The sequence below is a fragment of the Trachinotus anak genome, unplaced genomic scaffold (genome assembly GCF_046630095.1).
Source record: "Trachinotus anak isolate AG129_WGS33_773 ecotype Australia unplaced genomic scaffold, CSIRO_AGI_Tana_v1 ptg000007l, whole genome shotgun sequence".
Taxonomy (NCBI): Eukaryota; Metazoa; Chordata; class Actinopteri; order Carangiformes; family Carangidae; genus Trachinotus; species Trachinotus anak.
The window spans coordinates 15,482,229-15,508,222 of NW_027273858.1; the positions used below are offsets into that span (position 1 = coordinate 15,482,229).

A 25,994-nucleotide genomic window follows, 5' to 3' on the forward strand; every position below is an offset into this window, starting at 1 on the left:
TGGTGTTGCTGACAAAGGTTAAACAAAACAACCCTACATAACCATACTGTGAGCTAAATTAACATAAGTTACAAACTTGAGATCAGACTACATCAAACATTACAGTGTTTGAGGACAATATTGTGCTCAATTCACAAATAGGAATAATAAGTTGTTACATTTTCATTTAAATAATTTAAATAATTTAAATAAGTGTTTGAGGACAATATTGTGCTCAATTCACAAATAGGAATAATAAGTTGTTACATTTTTATTTAAATAATTTAAATAATTTCCGTCTTGAGATGACCTCTTTCATCCAGAAGTCTTACATTTGGTATTCTAAATAACTCGGTGCTCTATTTTTGTAAGTCAGTGAACACAGCAAAAAAACTCTGACACACAGTGTGTGAATTTTGTCATAGTACAAATATGGCAATGTTGGCAATACAGAAGAATACATTTTCAGTAGATGTGGTTTTCATCACCAGTGAAAGCAGTGTGCTCTGACAACTCTGATGCACAGCAGAGAGCACTACAAAAGAGATCTACCACAAAAATGAGAGAACTTGTGTCCTTGTGGAAAAGGTGCAAAATTGCCACAAGCGAATATATGGCACTTTAAATTTAATCAGCTTGGAAGGAGATAAGATATTAGGCTACTGTGCTGCTCTGGTGCTAAGAGCTTCCTTGCTACATGAAAGAAATGGTTCAGTGGCATTAGACAGGAGATGTCTAGCTATGGGAAAGGTGTATCCACCAGCCTGTTCCTCATTCATAGTACAGCCACATGTGGATATACTCAGAGTGGAAAAAAAATTAAGCTATTTTTTTCCTGCTTCAGGGAATTACATCAAAGTCAAATTGGCCTACATATCCACAAAAGGACTTGGTAAGCCTATGAGTAGTATCGGTACATGCACACATGACTTGATTAAGTAGCACAGGACACAACTGCGGTGCACATCACCTTTGCCATGGACTCAGAAAGTGAACAGGACAAGCAAAGATCCAAGGTGATGCTTCATACCATAGCTCCTGTCCTTTTATTTTGGAGCCGTAAAGTTCACAGCGTCTCGCCAGACCGCCATGCAGGCCCAGACAAGACAAACCCTGACCCCGCCCCACCGTACACCGACAGGGAAGTGCAGTCCTCCCGGGAAAACATCTTTTGGTGTACATGCTTCACATTCACAGCAGCAGAACCGGAGAGTAAATCAGAAATAAATTGTATGAAAGAGGTGGTCACGGTACAGGATCAAGGGAAGAGTCACTAGTGTAGGCAGGGGCAGAAAAAATCAGTACAGAAATGAAAACCAGAAAGGTTTGAGAATAGGTTCATATACATAGAACAAATGAATACTATATATTTCACAATATATAACTGTATTGACAGCAATGAAAGTGAATGATAATTGATTGAATGAAAATTGATCGAATTAGCCTACATATGTTTTGTTTTTGTTTTTTTGGACCACTTTTGAATGCAACAGCACTTTCTGTCCTTGGTTGTGATGTGCACAGCTGCTTGGAGGGTGTGATTCATGGTTCTACAGTCATTAAAAGTAATTGGAAGTGACTGTGAAACAAAGCCTTAGGTTCTCTTTTTTAACCTCCAAGATCAGTCAGTAACAAACACACACACAGGTAAACTATAATTATGAAATGTACTTGAGAATCCTGTGTCCTGCAACTCTTTCACCTGTTGAAATTACTGGGAAAGACTGGCTAACATGAAAAATACCATTGTAGTTGAGACATATAATCCACTTATATTTAAATAATCAAATCCATCCTATATTATTGCTGGTGCATGTCACAAAAGGATTGAGTAATTATGATCCTGACAGAGAAACCTGGAGAGGAACAATACTGTGGAATAACAAGCATCCAGAGATTATACTGTATATACTGTAGACAGATAGATGTCAGTGTATTGGCATCATTATTTTGGATCATGGGGTGTGAAGTAGCATTTAATCATACACTGAGGCTGTGTGAACGGTGCCCCTACTCGACCATCTCTGTAATTCGCAGCTTTGTAATCGCTGCCAAGTTAGAACATGCAGCTAAAAAGACATTTAATTAGCTATGGGTTTGAACGTGTTTGCTCATAACCGAATATTCTATTTACCACGTCATCTCTTCAGCTACCAGATCATTTAATTGTCCCAAAAGTAAAATATAGAGGAAAGGTAGATCAGGGGGAAGAAAAAAAAAATTGATCATGCTGGCTCACAATTTTCCCTCATGGCACTAAATCTTCAGGAGCATTGATCGGAGATAGCTCCTTTACCAGATACCGATAGTGTTTGATTGGATAATAGTGTCCTCATAAATCGTGGTAATGATTTCTCTGGAAACTGAAATGGTAATCCAATAGACATCATTAAGCTTCTTTTAATTGTACTCCTCCCAGAGGGATGGAACAGACCAAAGATAAAACCAAATGATGTTATCCTTAATATAGGTTTGTCCTTTTTTAATAGGTTGGGGATGTACAACATGTAGCAGTAGAAGTTGTGTAAATGTTCATCTATATTTCTGTCACAGTGAAAGTGTTTCACAGATGTTACAGATGTTATCCTCACCGAGCTCATTTTCATTGTAAAGATATACAGTGTAAGTTAAATTAGTTAAATGTAAACCTGGAAAACCGTATGTTTATATCTATTTATAAGATATATGGATATAGACAAGACACGACTGAGAAAAGAGGTTATTTTACTTTGAAATTCCATTCACAAGATTCACAGAAATGATCAAAAGTTAATTTCAAAAAGCCATACTATATGCCACATCTTGGGTAATCTATTTTTGCACACCAGTCATTACGGGAATCCTTGGCAGCAAATAGAAAGCAACGCAATTGCAAGGTGCTGACAGAAAGCAGATCCATAATGTCATCTCTCCTTTTCATATTTCCATCACAACTATGTAATTATGATTGGATTTCTCCCCAGTTTCTCGGCAGAGGTGGTAATATGAGGCTCGTTATGATGGCGGTGCTGGAGGTCAGAGGAAAGACAGTCTGCGGGTCTGACCTTAGCGGAGCTGTATAGTCAAACACGCCGCCCAGTCTGTACATCCTAAGCGCAGAGCCTTTGCTCACACCTATGCTCCTCTTCATGTTACATTGCACCTTCTATTTAACACACAATGCTAACAGGCCTGCTTCTCCGCAGCAGAAATAGATTGAGACATTGAGAAGTGCCAAGAGGGCTCTAACACATACAGGCCATGTTTGCTATCCTACGGTCTACTATCCCACACACCTATTTGGCCAAATGCACGGGAACTCCTGGGATGGTGCTACATTTTTAATGAAAGCAGAGTGTTTGATCTGCCAATGTTTATCTTCTTTGATGTTAACTGACACAGCAGCGAGCAGCCAGCTCTCAATGTAGTCCAACATGAGGGCAGATTAATTCATTATCCTTTTACAGGGGAAGGCTTGTGGTTGAGGAGTTCATCCTGCAGGTCTGATCATCTGTAATAGGCTTGAGTAAGACCTAGCAGTACTTGCTCACAGCGCATTGCCTCCCCGTTCCTGCACTGTGACGTCTCTGGGGAAATGCATATGAATGTAGGAGATATAAATGCATGTGGGAGTACGTGAGGCAAGAAAATCTTAATTACTTTCTGTTTCGTAGGGATGTATTGTGTCTCCAACCCCCCTCATTGTACCTAGATACAGTCCTTTCGTTTTTTTTTGTTTTTTTTTTTTTTTTTTTTTTTTTTATGAGACAGTGGGTGAATAGGGAATAAACTGAAACTCTTGTCAAATTAAAGAGACAACAAACAGGCAAGTATTTCCAGGACACTACTGTATCTAATGACTACAACAGATCCATATCAGACTCAGCATCCCAAGAGAGCGCAGAAATAACAAATATGGAGCCAGTGCATAATTACTCCCACCACTGGAGTTCCACTGGCACGTGTCTGCTGATTTCATGCCACTGCACAACTGTGTAGGTGTGCATTAGCCATGTTTCTCCATGTATCTTAATCCTCAACAGTCCCTCAAGGAGTTTTTTCCACCACTCTTACAATCTTGTATGGAGTTCAGTTTGCTTCCACACACATATTATTATATGCACTCCCTGAATCTGATTTGGAACCATTTATATAATCTGCATGTCACAGAGTCGCTGTTGACCCTTGGTGCCTTGACATGAGGGTCATGCTGTTCAATCCATTTAGCTTAAGGGTGACACTAGCCAGATCTGCACACCAGTCCACAGAAATGAGCAATCTTTCTATGATAGTGTTTTTTTTTTGTTTTTTTTTTTCTTTTGGAGGTCACCAACAGTAAATAAGCTGTCAGTGGGATAAAGTGGGTGTCAAATTGTATGAATAGACAGAGCGGGAAATGGACGCTTAAGGGCCCAGTGAGTTCCAACACTGACATGGTTTAAAAGAGCTTAATTATAATAAGCTGGAGCATGGAGCAAGTGTTTGGTGGCTCGGGGGGAAACTCGGAGACAGTGACAACAGTCCAGCGTGAGCTACACGAATTGGAGATTGCTCTGTAAAGGGGCCAACATCAGATATGCATTAGAGGAACAAGAAGGGTTTTCAGCAGTAGCCGCCAGACTTCATGAAAAAGAAATGACGCCTGCCTCGCAAATACATTACACATAATGTCTTTTCCTTTGTAGAAGTCATCAAGCTTCATAAGGCTTTATCCATTAGGAGAACAAGAATGCTTACAGTGTTATTTCATTATGTTTTACAAATGCGAGTTATGCTTTATGAAAACAATAAATCCCACCATGGATCTGTATGTCCCAACATCATCTGTTAATCACATTATTGTTAATTAATGATGCAATTCTTTTTAGCTAATGGTTGACAGTGTGTATTGACTGAAATAAGGGAATGAAATTGGAAAAGGAACTTCAGACTGGAGCAACGCACTTTAATCACTACACTATGAAGAAAAGCCAGAGGGAAGAAAACAACGGAAATATATAAATAAATGCAAAATGTATCGATAGTTTTATATCCTTGTGAACTGGTTTACAAGAAAATATTGGAATTACAGTCAGAATGATTTATAATCTATTGTTCAGGCTAAGGCTGTTTAACTCTCTGCCCCTATGAATATTAACATACTCTGTCTCTTGTGCGCTCTCTGTTTCTCCCTCTCTCTCACACACACACACACACACACACACATGTAAATGCATAACACACTAGCAGAGCTCCTTGTCTAATTTTTCATGAAGATAGCTGTTTTTATGCTAATCTGACAGCTGCATTCATTTTCAGGCTTTCTCACAGACATTTATTTCCCAATCACATACTCGTTCGTTCCCACTTGCGCACACATACACACGCTTCCTCTTCCATGACCATACTTCTCTGTGTCCTAGAAAAAATGAATTGAAACGCTGCTAATGAGGGTTTCCAATCGGAAAGAAATAGGCTCTTATTTGATTGAGACGCCTCTGACAGCTCTGAAATGGTGAAGCGCTGGACGGTTGGCAACCATCAGTACCTGAGACCATGGCTTTAGACATGAACTTATCCCCACTTTTAATCTACTTCTTTCATTAGTCGAGAAGAACTTATTTCTAACCATCACTTTGACTAGGTCACCGGCAAACTGCCTCAAGGCTTCTTCTCACTGAGTAGCTGGGTAATTAGAACCGCTCTCCCATCTACCAGGTCATGTTAAAACCTTTCATACAGCTTTTAGAAACAACGAGGTAATGCAGCGAGACAGGAAATAGCTGGTTTGGAGGTCACAAGAAGGACATAATTGGACCAGTCAGTCAATAATCTTGCTTGCTGCGTCTGCCTTTGAGGCTGCTAATGAAGCGAGAGAGATGGGGAGGTGCCCCTTTTGCCACGCTGGTTACCTGGGCACCGGGGGACATGACTGCGAAGTCACTTGTATCTCTTCCCTCTAGAGGTGAAGCAGGCAGTGGCAGTAAAACTGAGTAATTGTGCAGCATAATGAGGAAAGCGGTACCTGCTTCCCTAATTTCTGTTGAATTTTCCCAGACTCATGAATTGACATGAGTGTACTTAAACCCCCCAGACGGGGCTGAGAGCTGTTCAAGAGTGATGTGTTGCTCCGAGCTTTGCAAAGTCATTACTCAGCACAATGTAACACTCCAGGCTGACGGTGCCCTGTACACACACAGCATCAATGCCGACTTTGCTGTGTTAATAATGTTTGTGTTGACAGTCAGCGGTTCACATCTGGTTGTAATGGGGGGAGACACTGTTAACATCATCTTTCTTTCCTTTTTCTTTTCTGCAGCGGGGACAACGTACATATTTGGGCGAGATGGTGGACTGATCACATACACGTGGCCGCCGAATGACCGTCCCAGCACGAGGGCAGACCGGCTAGCCATCGGTTTCAGCACGCACCTGAAGGATGCTGTCCTGGTGAGGGTGGACAGCTCCTCTGGTCTCGGAGACTTCTTGAAGCTCCACATCGTAAGTCAAGAACATGCTTTCAAGTACACTGTGTAATGCACTGTGCCAGCGGTACGTTAGGTTAAAGCCCCTGAAACATATTTTCTCACTCAGCTCCTTACTATGAGTGATGGGATAACTACACTTTTTCTGCCAAAGTTTTGGTTATTTCTGTATTTCTTTTTTTTTTGTCTGTCTCTGTGCTTTTCTCACTGATTTAAAGTGGGCAGGGCTGAATTGGAAAAAGATTATATCATTTTCTTGCAGATTTAGGAGCATTTGAATCAGGATCTGATGACAGTCCCGTCCTGGCAGCAGATGTCAATATAACATCAGAAAGTCATTTGACTCTAACCACTTGAACGTCAGACCAACATTAAATTTTAATTGGAAATGAAAATCGGGTTGATGTCAAATACCAATATTCTCTAACTGACATTGTGATGTTTAGCTGATGTTGTCAAATTAAAGTTGGCATAAGACATTGTCCTGATATTGAATTTTGGTTACCCAACGTCACAACCTACATTCAAACAAATACCAACATGTAATGACGTCAGCGGCGAGCGTCATGCCTGCTGGTCGGTGGTGGTTAAACTCTTTACAAACAATGCTTAAAGATGTTTTTCTAACTTTTGTTGCATATTTAGTCGTGAATATTTGATATTAAAGAAAAATACATGATTAGATTGGAAGCCGAGTTTTCAGGGTCTCTAGTGGTGATGGTACCTGCGTTGAATTCTATGACCACAAAAGAAGGAGGGAGTCACCATTAAATGGCGTCAATAAGTACGTCAGTGTTCCGTGTGGTTAAAAAAAGGAGCCCACGCTTGTTCACCTCCTCTTGTTGTGTTACAGCTGCTGTGTGTGCACACAACAGCAACTGAGGGAAATGGTGTGGTAATAAGGGTTGGTTCCATACAGTGCATCTTTGACCTGGACATAATTTCTGCTGGCTACCACATGACCTTCCTCTCGCTAGCACCCATTTACTGACAACAACACTGATGCTAGCCAGGAGCATACAGGAACATTGCACACACACGCACACACACGCACACACACAGGAAAGCTACAGACTAGCAAACACACACACATACAAACATGAAATTGGTCTTGAAGTTTGCCTCAACCCCAGCTGCCCACACACCGAGATTCACACATACAGTAAGCGCGTAGTGACATAAGCAGGCCTGTCCTGAGGACAGATAGCAGTCGTGATGTTGTTCTTATGAGACACCTCCATACTTGCTCTGCGTGGAGCTGCTTTTTTTGCCAGTGTTTTTTGTTTGTTTTTTCTCTCCCCAAGCCTCCAGGCCAATCAAAGTGATTTTTAGCCCCTAGTTTTAATCGAGTAGTAACCAGCCAATCTAAAATGGTACAACATTTTTCGTGCAGCGTTCGTCAGCAAATGCCACAAAGGGACACAAACAAGATGTTCAAAAGAACATAAATTGGAATATGATTGTAAAAGGACAGATGTGCTCACTCAGATGTGTAAATGTTCTGAGATCCTTGTGCATTCTGCTGCTTTCTGGGCTCCTTTCCACCTGCATGAAACACCTGAACAAGGATCAATCAGGCGAGATTTCCTTTATACACTATTTTCATGTGTGATGAAACATGTCCTCTCCAACGTTTTACATAGACGGAGCTCCCTTTTTTTTTTCTTAAATAAAATGGCACACCAGGGCTTTTGCTAGGTAGCTCAGTCCAATGCAGTGCTGAATTAATAGCCACATTTACTCACTGGCTTGTACACCGCACAGACTTGCTAACTTATTTCTGAACAGTTCGCAACCTTTTACAATTCATTTAAATGTCATGTAGTTAATTGTCACCCACACCCTTGTGACAAGAGAGAGAGTAAATGTGAATCCCTGGAATCACTGTGCACCTGGTGCACTGCAGCTGTAGCATATATACATAACAACATTTCTCTGTCTTGGACTGGAGCCAATACACAAAGAGAGGTTTGCTGAGGAAATGCGCAGGTAATATCTTAATGGAACAATCTCTTAAGAGGACGGTCTCAGCCTGCATGCTGGGCTTTAGTTTGTACTAGTGCTGAATGTTAGAGGTGAAAGACCCGGGCTGCACAGACAGGTGAGGTGAGAGCGGGGAGTCTCGCATGGAATAACAAGGTTAAGAGATCGTGCATCTTACAGCGGACGCATGCATAGCCTTGTTGATGAAATGCGTAGCAGTCCATTGACATTTTACAGGGAGAAAGTGTTGATAAGGCATGTTCTTACAGCAGGGGCAGTGGGTTGTGAGAATCCCCTCTCCTCTTGCATCAGCGGTTGCTCTGAATGCTTCCGCTAATTTATTTATTTCCACACATTAATCTGGGGGGCTTTGTGAAATGTTGCATTTCATTAGAAAATGAGAGAAGCGTAAGAGAAAAAGGGAGTTTTAAAGAGAGAGGAGAGACATATGAACGTGAAGATGAAGATACACAAATAACCGTAGCTGAAAGTGCATTACAAGATTGTGGTTCTGTCCATTATAAAGTTGGAGCAATTACAAATGAAGCACCAAATTAAAATATTCTGTCAAATAAAAATTAAATAATATAAATATAATAAAACTGCCATTATTTTTAAAGTATTTCAACGAAGTGTAACTGACTGTAACATTGAATTGTCAGAAGAGATATTTTCTAAGCTGTGTGCTGCAGCCAAATGGAAGAATAGCAGAAAATTAAATCACAATATATTATGAAATTGGAATACTTATGATATAAACCCTCTAGATATGTGTTTCACGCTTCTGTCTTCTCTTCATTAATTACACCGGAAAGGACGTGTTTTACAGCACTCCATTAAACACAATGAGGTGTGCAAAATTGCCACTTTGATGCGTTTTTTATGCAAGAATAGCAGCACTCAGCCAGTCACCTGCGAAAACCTTGTTTGGTTGAACTGTACCCTTAGTGGATCGTACCATCACATGGAATAATATTATAATATAATCACTCTGTGGCCTAATTTGCTATAACATTGTGTTGGGAACTAGTTAGTTTCACCCATAATAGCCAAATCTTCTTATTTCCTAAAGTAACTATATTAAGTGAGTGTGACAGACTGTTGATTTCCATTATTGAATATTCAGAGATGCATACTTTGCAAACAATTTATTATACGGCTGATTCCCAATGGTATTCCCCTCATTCCTTTCAGTAACCTCAGCTCTGAGCACAAATGTCTTAGAAGGAGTGTATCTTCAGCTGTATGAGATGGGATTAGACCAGATTTCAGTATTTACCTCCCTCCTTCTTCATCCTCTACATCCCTTACCCCCCTAATCTCCTGCTCCCATTTCATGATGACAGGAAACCCAGCGGGGCTTGAAGGACGCCATCTCAGCTCACACTCTCAAGAGGGAATTTTCTGAGTAATATGTTGAGACCATGATTTAAATGCACCTCAAAGGAATTGTGATCCTTCCCCCCGCCTCTCCTTTCTGTCGCAGATAAAGACAATGACTGTGAAGTCAGCGAACCATCAAATGTACGACAATCACTTTCCTCAGGCTCATTACTGTAGCGCACATGGAAGCAGGACTAGATCCATAATAATGCTTCTGCCTTTTCTCCAATTATGGTTCTCCACAATCGCTTTCACTTTTTCTTAGGTGAAGCATATTCATGAGGCTACTTGAACAAGTATCCCACAAGGATATAAGACTTGTCTGTACATGGTAGTGTGCCCTGACAAAGTATGTTCGTATATATAATTAATTGCACTGTAGCTGAAAGTCAAGTCCAGGGAAATATTCACAATGACATTATGCAAAACAGGGAATTATGGATGTAATGATCCTTAGTTCATCGGTGCAGCAGGGTAATCCATACAGAGGAAGAATGGGAACCAAGTTTATAAGACGTGGGTGTGCAGCACCTTCTCTGTAAAACATGCTAATACATTTGTCTATGTAATGTCTGCACAGAATATTAAAGTAGATTTTCCTTTGATGCTGTTAAGATATTTTATCCCCCTCAAAGGAAGTATTATTTATTTTTCTGCACAAACAATGGCGGATGTCTGTTATCGAAAATCCATCTGTACATTTTTAGGAAGCCATTTATTCTGAAATGGAAGCTTCACAGTTGTTTTCTTCCTTTCTTGTTGTCAATGTGCAGCGGTGACAGTGACTATCAGAGGCTCTCCTCAGTCTCAGGCAGGGCCCCCAGGGGCCCACTGAGCTTGTTTTGTGCTTCATCTCAATCTCTGTGTTATGGACTATTCGAAGCACTTTATTCTTTCCCTACTTCTAATTGCATGCATCCCTTTAAAAAAACAAGCATTGAAGGCACTCTGGCTTAGACACAGCGACACTGTGAAGTTAATGTATTCCATAGAGCAGAGAGGATGGTGGAGAAATAATGACTTCTCTTGTGGAGCATTGCTCCCCTCGGTCTTCCTTTAGCTGACTACCAGGAACAGGGTTCTTTTTTTGATGGAAGGCACCTTTAATTGCAGTTTCAACTCCTGCTCTCTACACTATTAATCATGTAAAATGGCTTGAGAAGAGAGACTACCAACCCCACGGTCTGAGTATCTCCACTTCCGAGTAAGAAAATGTCATCTTTTATGTGTTTTTGCAGTTCACCTTACTGTTGGAGCTCTGATTATGCACAATAGCGTGCTTCATTAAGTGAATATCGCATGCGCTGATTTGCTGCTACAGGTAAGATTGTTACCTGGGAGAGGTGCTGCAGGTCTCAGGAGAGAGCTCGTGTCACGCTATCCCCAATACTCCTATTAAAACACCATCCCAGGGAAAGCATCTTATTCTCACGCACTCCTGTTAAGGTCTCAGGCCTGGTAATTACCTCTCATGCTCTGCACACAGACATACAACAGACCCTCAAGGTTCAATGGTGTACAGCTTTCCTGCACTGCTTGCTCAGCCAAGGCATATCAATCAGATACCAAATTATTATTACTAGTATGTTTATATCTACTATAAATAGAAAAGTAATGCAGGAAAAAAACAAAAACAAATGTTAACATGTGTGTGGGCGCAGATAAAGTGTTTGATTCCATCTCCAACTGAACATTTTAAAATCATTTTTTTTTATTTGTTGGGTGTTATGGTTGTGTTTGAACAGTTGTCACCTCACAGTTTGGAAACCTACTTTTTTCTGTTGCTATGGTAACAGTCCCAGTATAGGGCTGGGATGTTGTTTTTTAGTGCCATGGTGATGATATGCATTTTAAACAGGTTGAAAACCTAAAGAGAGCATGTTATTTCCAATTTGAAACTGCAATATCACATCTCTGTTTACTTTGCTGGAAATCAATCATGCATCAGAGGAAATGGAAGACAAACCAGGCAGTGATCATGGTTCTCAGTGGTAGAGTGATAAAAACCAAATGATTCAAACTAAGAAAAGTGTTACAGATTTTGAAAGTTACAGATGTTCAGCTTTTCACATGTATACAGTGTTCCCCTGCAACTTTACATAAGATATATTAGGCCTGACAGAAAAGATGAGCTGAGGGTTTTTTTTTTTTTTTTTTTTGGTATTAAAGAAACAGTGTCCAAACAGGGATTTGCTCCCCATGAGATTATTCATCACTGAACTGTCACGCTCTAATGAACAGAAGGGTAGAAGTAAACACATCCATCTCACAAGTGATTTGACTATCTGTGGTTTGTGCTGACACAAGTCACTCTTACTTCTGGAGTTTCCCCCCTCCCAGCTCTCTGGGACGATATCTTAAGACAGCTGGAGTTGTGGAACCTTCTCCACTTTCATCAAAAAGGTCTATAATCAGCAGAGTGTGTAATTTAAGGATCATCAGAGGAATGTCGTGGATGGGAAGGTGCCCAAGTGTATTATTTATTTTTCTTCTAATTGAACACTTTGTTTTTCTAGTTTTACTCAGTCTTGCATTAATGAAGAGCTGTAATGAAAATTTGATATTCCCCTGTCTCTCTCTCTGTCTCTCTCTCTCTCTCTCTCTCTCTCTCTCTCTCTCTCTCTCCTATTGTGGGATCAATTAATCAAAGAGAGAATACTAGTAATCATTGCTGAATTTGTGTCAACGATGCATATTAACAAACCTCTCTGCTCTATAGCCAGCTCCGCCACATTTAAATTCACAACCAGATGCCATTTCCCTGCTTTCTCCTCGTTTCTCTCGAGTATCAGTGAAACCAGAACTGCCATTTGCTAGTTAGTGTGTTTGGCAGTCTGCAGTGCAGTATGTGGCAAAGCTGGGCTAATGGCACTGTAATGGTGAGTTAATAGCTGACCATGATGAGGACACAGCAGTGAAGGAATTGAATGAGGGAGCTTCACTGACCTCATTTAGTCCCACAGTGTTGATTCAGTCACACAAACATGAATGGGGAGGAGACAATACTCCCCTTTAGTATATCCCCATGCTCTTCTTATGGCTAAGATACAGATTATGAGCTGAAATTGTTTAAGTGGCAATGAATGGTGGTAATAGTATGTTAATGGCACTGGTAAATATAGCATTGATTTTATGTCAGCTGTGACCGATTGTGGCAAAAGCCTGTATGTGAGAGTGAATGGCCTCTTACCTCTTTTAGTCATAGACAGAGCAGCCACTCGGCTCGGATGATGTACCTGACCTCAAAGAATCAAATCTCATCATCTCCATATTGAGAAGGGACAGCGCTAGAATCACCATTACTCATCTTTCAATTCCAATCATTTCTCAATTTGTTCAAGCTCTTTGCCACTACAAAGCCAAGTGGTCCATGAAGAGGAATGAGGATCTGTGTGTGTGTGTGTGTGTGTGTGTGTGTGTTTGAGAGGGAGAGAGAGGACGATGTGTGCGAATGTGTATTTGAGAGGGCAGGACAATAATGTGTCTTCCCTTTTATTAGTGTAACAAATCACAGTGAGTACAGCTTGTCATTCTCAAAGCTGTACATCAATACGTTATGGGTTTGCCTCATACAGAGCAATATTGCCATGGCTAACATGGGGTAAATTTGATTTCATCGTCAATGTTACACTGTGAGGCATGTTTGCTTTTTCCCTGGGTTACAAGGTTAAAAGCATTGACATTCTATTTGTTATTACAGTGCAAAGGATGGATTTAGTTAGTATTGGCTCAGCCTGCAAAAACCGTTCAGCCTGTTTTGCCTCGTTCACCTTCCCATTTTAAGAAGTTTGTAATCTCATGTATGTAATACTAAAAGTCAAATCTCAGTGTGTCTCTGCATATGTGGGTTTGTATTTGGAGGAGAGACCATGTTTGTGCGCGCTCGGGACTGAGGCGGCGCAGCATGGAGTCACTATAGTTGTTGACTTTTGACACAGCTGCCCCAGGCCTCAGGGAGGGATAAAAATAGTCTCACTCTTTCTCGCTCCACTACAGTGAGCAGAAGTACATCGTCTCCCAACAAACACATATGGAGCACATATTCTCCAGATTCACTCTGTACACCTTGTCTTATTTCTCAACTATATCTCGTGAGTTTCAACAAAGTGCAATATCAGGGAATAAAGGGTAAACATGCATAAGGTAATTAAAGCTGAGCTAAAATTAAAAATCATTTTTTAAAGAAATGGTTACATGTCTCCTTGGTAACTGACTCATGCGCTTATTGAGTCCACTTTTCAGTTACCAACAATTAATGTGTGTGTGTGTGTGTGTGTGTGTGTTGTGGCTTTCCATAATGAATGTAATGTCCCATGTCCACAACGATGTTGTGCAAACTTGTGTGTGTCTTTGTTCTCCAGGCATCATGCATTTTTGGTTGTGAATGACAGTTTACTGGTAATTGTGGGTAGATGGTAAAAACAGACTGCTCTTCATTTTCAGTAACAACACAGGCAGTTAACCAGCTAGGGGGCTGATGCTGTTAGCGTTAGCTCCGTCTTTGATTTAAGAACTCCCCATGTTACTCCATGACCCTGCACGTTAGTTACTCCATGTTGTCATTCGAATCATGGAACGATATACACATATATACACACATTTTTATAATTTTAGAAGAAGACAACACTGAGTGTGCAGGTGTTAAAATAAAATAAATGAAAAGTAACATATGGTGGATATCAGAGCTAAGGATAGGGAGCTAGGCTAACAAGCTTCAACTTTCTGGGTAGCTCTTTCGTAGCTTGCTAGCTTAAAATTAAATTTGAATAGAAACTTCTAGCACAAGTTCTTCAAAATGCTGCATCTTATTAAGGAACAGGCTTTATCACTAATGGTCTATAACATCTTGTTTTAATTTAACGCAGGCCCTACAGAGCTATAACCACAGATGTTGACAACAACTTCCATGGGAAACTAATTTCTTTACATGAAAACTGAGAAGACTTCAAACTTCAGTTTTACTTAAAAACAAAAGGGGAGTGTTTTTTCCTGAAAAACCCAACATAAAAACACACATATATGTTTGTGTCTGTACTTTCAAAGACACAACTAAACATAGACTGTACGTCACGTCGCCCTGCTGGTGTTGATCATAGAGCAATTTGGACCCGGCCAAGTCAAATTACTATACAATTACTCACATATATCCCTGGCAAAGAAAAATCTTCCAGGGTGCTTCTCAGCTAATTATTCCATAATTGTTGTTGGTGCCCTGTTGATGGTTTCCACAGTGCTTTGCATGGGGTTGCATGAAATATTAAACAGACAGCTCGCCTTGTTCTGGTCAACTTAATTACCTTTTTCACTGCGGCACTACTCTCATCTCCATCCCCTTGTGCTTTCCATCCAAGCCTGTTTAAAATATAATGCACATACAAGCATGCTGTTTTTAATTATGTGCTGCTGTGGAAACATTTTGTAGCATGCCACAGTGGGTGAATTGGTGTATGCTGCTGGTGGTCTAACCCAGTAAAATTTAGTCTCTGATTTATTGTATTTTATTGAATTTTTTATTTTTTTATTTTTTTATTTTTTTCTTGTTTTATTTTACTTAAGATGATATCTTATTGTATCTGCCAGGAACAAGAAAATGATGCTCTATTGTTACAGTTTGCTTTCACCAATAAACCACACAAACTCATAAAACATTAAGAGTAAATGAGAGGCAGGAAGCTACAGATTGAGAGGCAAGACATATCATATGGACGTATGGAAATCAGCACAACTGAAACCAATCTTGACTGGGGTTGGTGAGGTTGGGGAACTGTATCCGCTTTTAAAATGTCTCAGGCTTCTGGGAGGGCAACCACATTGTCAGCAGAAACACTCAACCTCCTCTTGTCCCCAGTTTATGAATAATGGATTTAGTGACCCTCCCTATATCCTCAATAGCTACCAGTCAATATTACTCAGGTCCGACTGAGGAACAGAGACTCTAACTCCAATTATACACCGGGCAGCACTTGACATTTGAGTTAAATAGAGCAAGACTTGTGTATTTTCTTCATTGTTATTGCTCTTAGGTAAAAGTGTCTGGCCAGGGCCTTGTCTCTCAGCTGTAACAGAGGTACATTGCAGCCAAGCACTGTTACAGGGCCTCTGGTCATAGATAGCTTATTCTGCTGCCTCATCAAAGGAAAAGGCTTTTGTGTGTTTGAGAGTACGTGTGCATGAAAATATTTCCCTGCCGCTTCGCTATAATAAGAGCTGTGAAGTGAAGGCCAGCAGTGCTGTCCACGCAAGAGCAAACTGTCCATGACGTGTCAGCAGCCTGTATGTGCAGTGCACCTCATACAGGGAGATCAAACAGACAGGCACATGTTGTTCCTTTGTCCTCTTCTTTCCCTCAGGTAAGCGCACGAGGTGAGAAGAGCGCCCCCGGATCTGTGGCCTCATTCTGCGCAGTTTATCAGCCATGCAGCGTGTCTTATCTCACGAGGGAAGAGAGATGTTTGCAGGGAGACGGTTGAGTTTTGTTTATGTTGCAGTAAATGTTGCACCGTAGAAAAGGTGTTAAACTTTATAGCTCATTCAGTGGGTCTTCTAAGTAGCTGGAATGAGTGATGGTTGGGTTTGCTTTTCCCAGAAGGGCAAAGCAAACACCTTGACAACAGTAATTAAAAGTGCATGTGAGGCCTAATTCATTTTCTTCTGTTCGTCTCCTCCCTTCAGTTGGCCTAATAAATCAGTTATGCTTGAGGTATCTGCTTCTCCTTAACTCTTTAGTTCACCAGTGCATTTTGGGAAATAGCCTTGTGTCTGACAAGGAGCTGCTATAAAAGATGTAGAAAATTGTTGTGGGAATTCAGTGTCTCTGTTGGATCCAGGCTGAGCTTAACACACAATGTCAAAGTTTTAATCTCCCTTCAACGCTGAAGCATCATAATGTCTGATCAGGTTTAAACCAAAAACATCTACAGTGCATGTTGCATAGCTGAGGGTTACTATAGTTTATGCAGGTGCTGCTTATTGCTTCATCTGCTTTGTACTTTACCTCTGGGGAAAATTGAGACATGTTTGTAATGAAGTGTAGTCAAACCTCCTCAAATAAAATTAGAACATGCTCTTTAATTGTCCATAGCCTGAAAAAAACACCTTTTTTATCAATACTGTGCCCCTCTTTGCCAACTCCTTCATCTGTGTAGTCATTTCTGAGGCAATTACAGGCCAGAAAGCCACTGTTATTTATATGAAAATGTAACTGCTATTGAGCGGCAGTGTCGCCCACCACCTTCCTTTAGTCAATAGCAACACAAATCGATGGCAGCCAGTCAGCCAGTCTGTGTGTGTTTGTTTTTTAATCCATAAACATCCACCCCATAAACTCACAAACCTTAGTCGTCACAGCCATTATTATGGTATTTCCAAGCTGGAAGTAACTGTATAATCATTACCACTTCATGAAATCTTAATAGGTGCTGTAGATTAGAGGCAAAAGTAATGGCATGAGCCATGAACCTGTGACTCCATCAGTTGTAAAACAGATGGCAGGCAAAAGTTTTGTGTCTGTCCTGAAATAACTTGTAGCCCTTTTTATTGTGTGCAGACGTCTAATATGTCTGTGGGGATGTTTGTTTGTACAATTTATGTGATAAAAAGGTAAACAAAATTGCTGGTGTCGACGGCAGCAGGAGGCATCACAGATGCCATTAACACCTTGCATCAAACTGCTTGTACCTTGTATCTAGATATGATTTTGACCTGATTACATCTACACCAGGCATTGATATGTGTCTCCAGTGTTCACACTGAGATGTGATTGCTCTGTCCAGCTCATGTCACACCCTCCTCTCATTTGGGTCCAAAAAAAACAACAAAAACTGAAAAAAAGACAGAAGAAGAAGAAACCATCTGTGAAGCTGCATTATTGTGTTTGCTTGCTCCATCCACCAGTTTCTTGAATAACATCCATAGTTGAGGACTTCTATGCTGCTGAATGTGTTTACTGGCTAATGGCTGCTAGCTGCCTAGCTGCTACCTTACTGGTCAACTACATGAGTTTATGCTCATGTGGTTGTTGTATGTGCTGAGGTTGTCTGGCCGATCAGATCAGAATCCCTCCTCAATTCGTCTTGGGTGCATTTATACCTTTACTTTTATGTGGTCAGGCACTATCTGATTGCAACCCGATCACCCATATTAATACCAGGTGTAAATGGTTGCAGACCTTGCAGTGGGTAAACACAATTACATGTAAAATCAGGTTATTCATATAGATAATTTAAGCTTTGAAACTGTACAAGTGAACATTAACGTGCAATTTGTCAAAGGTGGAGAGTTGACACAAGGTGGAACCTGACAGAAAGGTTTGATATCTCTAGGCCCCACAGGGGACCTCCTAGCAAGGAAAGGCAGTGTCGGGAGGAGAGAAGCAGCAGTGAACTAGTCACCCACGAGGTCTTATCGGCCTGTCGTATTATTTCACCACAAAGAACCGCACAGGCTTTATCTCACGCCCATCTCCCTGATAAGGTCTGCTGCCACAAACAAAAATAAAAGACAAAAAGGAGGGTGCAAGAGAACAAAATGACAAAGCAGAGCAAGGCTCCTTCAATGTCTTAGCCTTTTATTACCTTCCCCTGCAAGATGACTGATAAAAGCCCAAAGACAATGAAGGAAGGAAAGACAGAAGATAAGTTGGAGGAATGTGAAAAGGATAAAACTGAAAAGATAAAGACTGTGTAAGGGTCCAAACAAGGAAAAGCCTGATGTTGGCAGTGGCACAGGGGGATGAGGAGGATAAGATGAAATGAGGGATGTGGTAGGATTAAGTCTGGAAAAGGATACAAGCACACATACACACTCACATGAGCTCATGTCCGTCCTACTTAGATATTCTGTTTCTGTGTCTTCTGCGTATTGGGAAAACTACTGACAGGTTGTCAGGTACAGCCTGGTCTTCAGAACCTCCGTGGCCATTTGTTGTTGCCTGTATGGCCCTTAGACACTCAGAGATATGTATGCTTGTATGAGTGTGTGTGTGTTTGTCCTCCTCACTGTTGAGAGTTATTCAGTTATGTGTGAGTTTTTTCTGCTTCGTCTCATTTTTAAGAGATAGATCAGGCATGCATGCAAGATCTAAGTCTGTGCAGACACCCGCCGTGGGGGATGAGGCACAGTCCACAGACACGACATCGGTCTTTATTCAAATGGGCTGTGTTCCAGTCAATAACGACAGTGACAAGAAGATTAAAAACGAAGTGCTTTGGAAGACTGTGTTCTACCTGCTTCCTCTTCTCTCCCTCGGCTCTGTGCTCCACTTGCTAGAGTTGCAGGCCAGCCTGGACATAGAAATCCAGACACTTCTAATGCACACCATTCATCATGATGGCAGTGGTGCTTGGCACCCTGGCCTGATCACTCCCCCTGTTATAAACCACAGCTTCGGAAGAAAGCTGAGTCAGGAACGGCCTGAGATCAGATCAGTACTCTGGCATACGGCAAGAGTTGTGTTGGCCTAATTTTTATGACACATTCTTAGCCCATTCTGATTCACACTAAGTATAGGAGACACAAACAATATGGAAGGACTTTATAACACTTAACTGCCCAGTGTAGTTTATTACATAACATTTTCCATTTTGATAATGGGTGCTTGTTTAAGTTTTAGAATGACTACAGTTACAGAACAGACCTTCAAGTAAAGCCTGGCAGGTCTATAAGGCTCTGCAGGAAGCCATTTCATTTCCCATGAAATCTTGATTTATTCCTGGTGGTTCTGTTGAGGATGGCGGCCAGCTGCCTGCCAGCGCTGAGGACCATGAATTTTCAGTAGACACCTAGAAATCAGAGTTATAGTTGGCTGTGAAGGACAGATCTCATGGCACCGTGCGCATGCATGTGTGGTGTGAACATGTGTGTGTGTGTGTGTGTGTGTGTGTGTGTGTGTGTGTGTGTGTGTGCGCCCTTGTGTGTGTCAGTGAGTGTGAATTGTTCAATAAACTCATCACAGGCCTCATAAAGAAAGCTGACATTTACAGCAAAGCACAAAGGTCAAGGAGTTGGGCCTGATGAGATCATGATGGAGGAAAGGCTGTTTTACTCCGTCCACCTCGAGAAATCTAGAGAAGGGCAGGAGAGGAAGAAAATGGAGAGGGGGAAATGAAAACAAGAGAAAATAAGTAGGAGTGTGGGAAGATTAACTAGAGGAGGAAATTTCACTTTTACAAATGTGAGGGTTGAATATTCGTCTTATGTGGATGAAATGCTTTGTGTCGAATACAGATCTTCAGCAATCACTTAGACTGATGATTTATGATGCATCCACACAGTAGCTGATAGGGCCAGTGTGGACAGACAGTCTGATAATGTAGATCTAATTAAAACTCCCAGAGTGGGACTACAGCGTATGTCTCTGCTGACCCAAACACACCGGGCACAGCCATGTCCTCATTAGCACCAACAATGTCACCGGGCCTGGTCAACACACAGCTTCAAAATGTGGGAGAGAGCAAAAAGTGCCCTCGCTCTGTCTGTCTGTGTATCCTGGTGCTTTGAAACAATCCTGGTTTCTAAAACCAAGGGCTGACTGCTAACGTGAGCTGCTTCTAGAGCTGAAGTTAATGGAGACAGTGAAATAGATGGGAGGGAGCCACCGGGCTTCAGTGCTTGAAAGAACCCCAGTTCTGTGTTTGGGGACTGAAAGTGTTGCCAGATTGGCGGCTGAACCTTATGGGCCTCTCATACCTTTGATGAAACACTGAAGCGGGTGAGGAAGAGCTGACAGACACACTCCCCTTGGCCAAGTTCTGTCTTTTTCTGCATCTCTGTTGTCTGACTTTGTCAGATCTGTGAATTTTTGTGTTTGTGTGCGTAAGATTGAGAGAGAAAGAGAGTAAAAGAGGGCGGGAGAGGTAGAGAGACACCGTGTGTGTCTATGTGCTCGCTCCTGTGTGTGTTCTGGGTGAGCAGTCATCTGATGAACTGCCTCGCCACGACCAAGGCTTGTGCACGCCCCAGCCAGTGAGATCCTGTTGTTGTTGTTGTGTTGGTTAACAATGCCCCAGCACTCCCCCAGCACCACAACTCACACAGCAGCAGTAAGAGGTTGGCAGACCCTAATGGAAACGTCATCTTCCAAATAAAAGATGGCCTGGCTTTGATGAGAGGGGGAGTTATGGGAGGTGTATAATAAAAGAACCATTTCCAATCGGTTCCGAAGCCAATTTAAGGGCGCTGAATGAAGACAGACGCTGTCATAGACAAACGGAAAAGCCGACAGTCACTCATAACAGTTTGCCAGTTTGTCAGGTAGAGGGACCTTTCAATACAGCACTCCATACTCCTGCCTTGAGCGGGACAGGCAGTAAGTTAAACCCAAAGCTTGATTTAGGAATCAAAAGTCCAGCGTGCACTTTGATCATTGTTCCTCCAAGTTCTCAGCCACACTCGGCTGCGATGCTGCACTCAGGCTGTGAATGTTTTGTGACTGATGTCGTGCTTATAGAAAATACTGCACTCCGCTCATAATGTTGTTCTAACCCAGGTGGTACCACTTACTGTGAGAGTACAGTGATAATTGGTTGCCAAAGCGAGCAGTGCTCAGAATTATCAAAATTTGCTGTAAATGGAGAAATGATTCTACTGCATCAGCCGTGTCGGGTCCTGACACCGGGATCCAAACAGCGCGAGTGTTGACTGGGTGGTCATTATGGAGAAAGAGCAGTCATTTAGTGCTGTTTGACAGCTTAGGTGCTGACACTGGAACCTGCACCAAATACAACACGACTGATTCTGTGCAGGCATAATTTTCTCTGCTCTGGTGCTCTGGAAACGCAAAGAAATTACGACAGGAAGAGATAAAGTGGTGCTCCGGGACAAATAAGCACATCTTACTCCTGACTACAGGCACTGAATGAAGTATGTTCTGACCTGCTCAGGTCCACACTAGGACAGGTCACAGCAGCTGCTACGTTTAAAGCAACGCGCACTTGCAAGTGAGAACTTGCAAACAAAACACGTAGCCCACTTTGGCTGTTGTGATATTGTGTTCATTGCTCAGGAGCTCCCACATCTAGTTATGCATAGTAATTTCTGGACTCCTAAATTTGCTTTTGAAAAACGTGGGAGGATTCTACAAAAATCTTGCCATATGTCAGGCCCAGCACCAACACCTACACCGTTTAGAAAAAAGAAAAGGCCTACCTGATAGCTGCTCTAGTCTTTAATCTCAGCCTATCCCATTCTTCCTCTTGTCACTATCTCCGACCACAAGGCGCCAGAGGAGGAGCTGGGATATCAAGTCAATGTATTCTCTGTCACATCGCCACAGTATAATAATGGGTGATGTCCAACACAAGCTAGAGAAACGATTATGGTAATGCAGGGTTTATAAACAAGCATAATGCCTATTTTCCATGTGCCCAATATAATCACATTTATTATTATAAGTGCTACCAAAGCGCACGTTTCCCAAGCAGTTATTTTTCATAGTCTTCTGTTCATATACCTTGTCTCTGCACACAGTCACACTGTGATTTGGTGAAGGTGCTTATGTTGTGTAATGCATTTGCATATTTATTGCCTGAGGCCTCTGCATAAGTGATATTCCCTCAAGTGTGCAAGATGGACAGGAAGCGCTTGCGGACGCACCTGCAGTGATGATTGTGAATTCAGTTTGTAATTTTTCCACTAAAAGGAACTCTTTGTCAAATCAGCCGTTTTAATCTGAAAGGATTACAAGGTGTTCTCCAGGTGTTTTTTTTTGTTGTTGTTTTTTGTGTTTTTTTTTTTTTTTTGTGGAAAAGAAGAACACACATCATGTTTTGCTTCACTCAGGTGAATGCAAAGGATTTAACACTCATCATATCCATTGTGTTCAAACAAGCTGCACTCAGGTGGTGGCTCCATCTTCCAGTGAATTGTGAAATTGTCAGTCTTAGCATGCACGCTCATTCTTCGAATTTGTCTGCAGTCTGAATTCGGCCAACTTCTCACAGATGACAGTCTCCATTGCAGACGTGTCCGTCCCTTCTTCAGAACAGAGTGGGCTGTAACTCCTTTTATCTTGTATGCCGGGCTTTATTTCACATATTTATGGAATCCGTGTGACAGTTATTATCATGCTGTCAAGCGGACTGAGGAGTTTGTCAAAGAGAGACAGGAGGGCAGGAGATGATGCCGCGGCGAGGCAGCCATCTTACAGAGGAGCCTCGTCGTTTCAAAGGCTCAAATGTGTAAGAGTCACAACAAAGACAAAACCTAGTCATTTTCATCAGCTCTCCAGATTGCTTTTCTTCTTTCCACTTTCTCCTCTGCTGGAACATCCAGTGTGATGCTGCAGCTGAGTGGCAGCTTTCTCTGTCTCTTCCCTTCTCCGTCTTCGCGTCGACAGTATCTGTCTTTATCTCTGTGGAACTATTAGAAGATTAATCAGGCTGTCTTGGCTCTTCTTAGACGCACTCTGCTGATGATGCTCTTCCACAGGAGAGGCTGGTGGGTGGGTGGCAGCCATTAGAACATGGCAGCACTTTGATCTGCTGGGCAGATTTACAAAAATGCACTTCTAACTTCTTGTCGAATGGTGAAGGTTTAGAAAATGTGAGAAAGAGAGCTGTTAGGTTATGTTCTTTTTATAGCTAGTTTCAATGGTAGAACTGGTTAGGTGGACACAGCGCTTCTTGAGTTGTGATTTTTGTTGAGGAAATGTTTTGGGGAGCTAAATAACTGGTATTAAAAAAATCAGTTCTCCTCTACTTAAGTCCAAGTGTGTCCTTCATCTTTTACTGAGCAGCCTCCCCCACGAGGCACAAATAAGATAACTGGCTCCGACATGCCCTCCACATTGTCAGTGTAATGACTACAAAGCAATATATCTCCTGTAACTGCCACCCAACCACACACACCTTGCTCTGTCAACTCAGCTTAATTAGCAGCAACGATAACGACCTGTAGTGAATTATTGTTTTTAATTATACAATTTTACCGCCTCTACAAATAAGGATCGGTGTTTATGAGCTGGATGAGGGGCAGTCAGCAAGGAATCATTTACCCTCAATTTTCCCCCTCCAAGCTGAAGTGAGGGTGAATCAACGTGCAGAGGCTGAAAAGAGAAAATTAAATCCAATTTCCATTACCGTGATAAAGTGATGACATCAGATCAGAGAGGGCCCTATAGCTAAGTATGGAAATCTGAGCACACGCACGTGCAGGCCTCCCTTCAGCACCAACTGCCAGTGATGCATGCCTCTGTGCAAATCAAGTGCGCCACACACATACTTGCCCCTTTCTCCTCTTCTCATAGGCGCACACACACAAATACAAGCCCACATGCACACAGAGACATAAAGAGTCTATTGAGCCATCACATGGATTAATGTTTGGTAGAGTGGGCTTGGATTTGCTCTCGCCATAACAAGGCTCCAGCGCTTCCCCTCTGCTTGGATATCCAGCCTTCATGGCCACGTTACACCTGGATGGCTCTGCTAATGGAAGCATTTTATTAGACTTGCATGCAGGAGGCCTGGCACGACTGTCCCTCTTTATTATTCATATAGCCCTCTTTCCAGATTCTATGCTCATTTTAGCCCCATGACCCCTCCATCAGGGCAGCGCAACTCTGCACATACACACACACACACACCGATACAAACTCTTCTGCATGCTTGACGAAGTGCTCAGTGGGACATTTTTTATATGTGCACAATTTCAGAGATGCATTCAGTGTTGTTCCTCGCTACTCGTGTTTTGCTGTCGTTTCCACAGAAAATCAATATAGAGCAACTAGTATTCTTCAGTCCATAATAGTTCTTCAGGAAATTGTTATGTTATGATGATGATGATGATGATGATGATCTCGCATTTTATATTTGTATCTTTGCAATTGTTCAGATACAGAAGAAAAACTGCACCTGTGCAGGCGACTGATGCCCTGTTCTGCGCACAGGAGACGCCTCTGCTGAAGTGCTCCCCCTTTTCGCACAATTCCGATGCAAGAAATTAATGAAATGTAATTGCACCTCATTCTCTCTGAGTGGACGAACCCTTTTGTCAGTACAACACGGTGCATTGGAAATCTCTCATATGTACTTTGTGATTTGAATCAGCGTCCTTGAAGCCCGTGTTTTCACGCTGAAAACAGATCATTCCCTAATAGCTTCTGGCAAAACAGCCCATTGCCTTGACTAGCGTTGAGAAACAATTCCTGCCTGCACGGTAAATATTGTAGGGGCCATTCAACCAAATGCAATATCACAGAGGAGAGCAACAATGGATGCATTTATTTGAAGAATTGATACAGTAGGATATTGGAACACAACAATTTTGGCTTTGTGTGTGTGTGTGTGCCCATCCTTTCATGTGTGAACGTACACTGGCACCAGAACATAGGTGGGAGGGAGGGCTTATACCAGGACCATGCAGCACAGATCATTACACATTAAAATGTAGCAGCTGTAAGTCAGCCTGCTTAGCCTATCAAAGCTTCAGTGGTGACTACACCTACCCCTACCCCCTCCGTGGTGTGTGTGTGTGTGTGTGTTTGTGTGTCTGTGTCTGGAACAGCTGGATGAAACGCCTGATGCTCCATTGCCAAATGTCACAAGTGGTCCATCCTTCTGGGGAAATAAATTGGCTCTCTCTTAAGCAGCAAGTAGTCGACAGGAGCCGCAGCATATGGTGAGAATCGGACAACTGAAGACGACAGTTTCTTCTCTGTTTTAGCTTTTCTCATTATGATCTGGACAGCACCTTGATGATGAATGTGTCTTTGTGTTTCTTTTCTTTTTTTGGGAGGGGGATAAGATAGCCATGGGCAACTCATGAATCTTTAATGAGAAGCAGAGTGTTATGCTTGGCATGTTTTGTTTCTCTTCAGGTGCTGCCTCATGTCATTTAACTGAGACATGATAACTGGGATATTTCATTTGGGACAAACACTTTGTTATGGTGGCGCAGCGGGTCAGGATAGCGGGGCATTTCGCTCACTGCAGAGTGGTGCACTGAGATGCAAAAAATGCTGGAGTTTGGCAGGTATAATCCTTAGCATGTTAACCATCTCAGTGCAAGAATTTAGCCATTATCTATTGGACAAAGTTGAATTGATGCCACCCGATGAAAAGTCACAGGATCACCAAAGTTATTACAGTTAATCCTGAGGGGGTGACATGAATGTGTGCAGCAAACCTCACGGTAATTCATCCATACTTGTTGAGGTATTTTAGTCTGGACCAAAGTGGTAGATTAGCCAGCTGGCATTAGACTAGACTA

The 25,994-nt window shown here is 41.9% G+C and overlaps 1 protein-coding gene across 14 annotated transcripts in view; it reads left to right on the forward strand.

Moving 5' to 3' along the window:
- Nucleotides 1-25,994, forward strand: part of LOC139623071 (neurexin-1a-like) — a 246,287-nt gene that overhangs the window by 155,983 nt on the left and 64,310 nt on the right. For all 14 annotated transcript variants that reach the window (XM_071480930.1, XM_071480931.1, XM_071480936.1 and 11 more), the window contains one exon: nucleotides 6,257-6,438. In XM_071480930.1, the coding sequence (XP_071337031.1) occupies nucleotides 6,257-6,438 (182 nt within the window). The remainder of the gene's footprint in view (nucleotides 1-6,256; nucleotides 6,439-25,994) is intronic.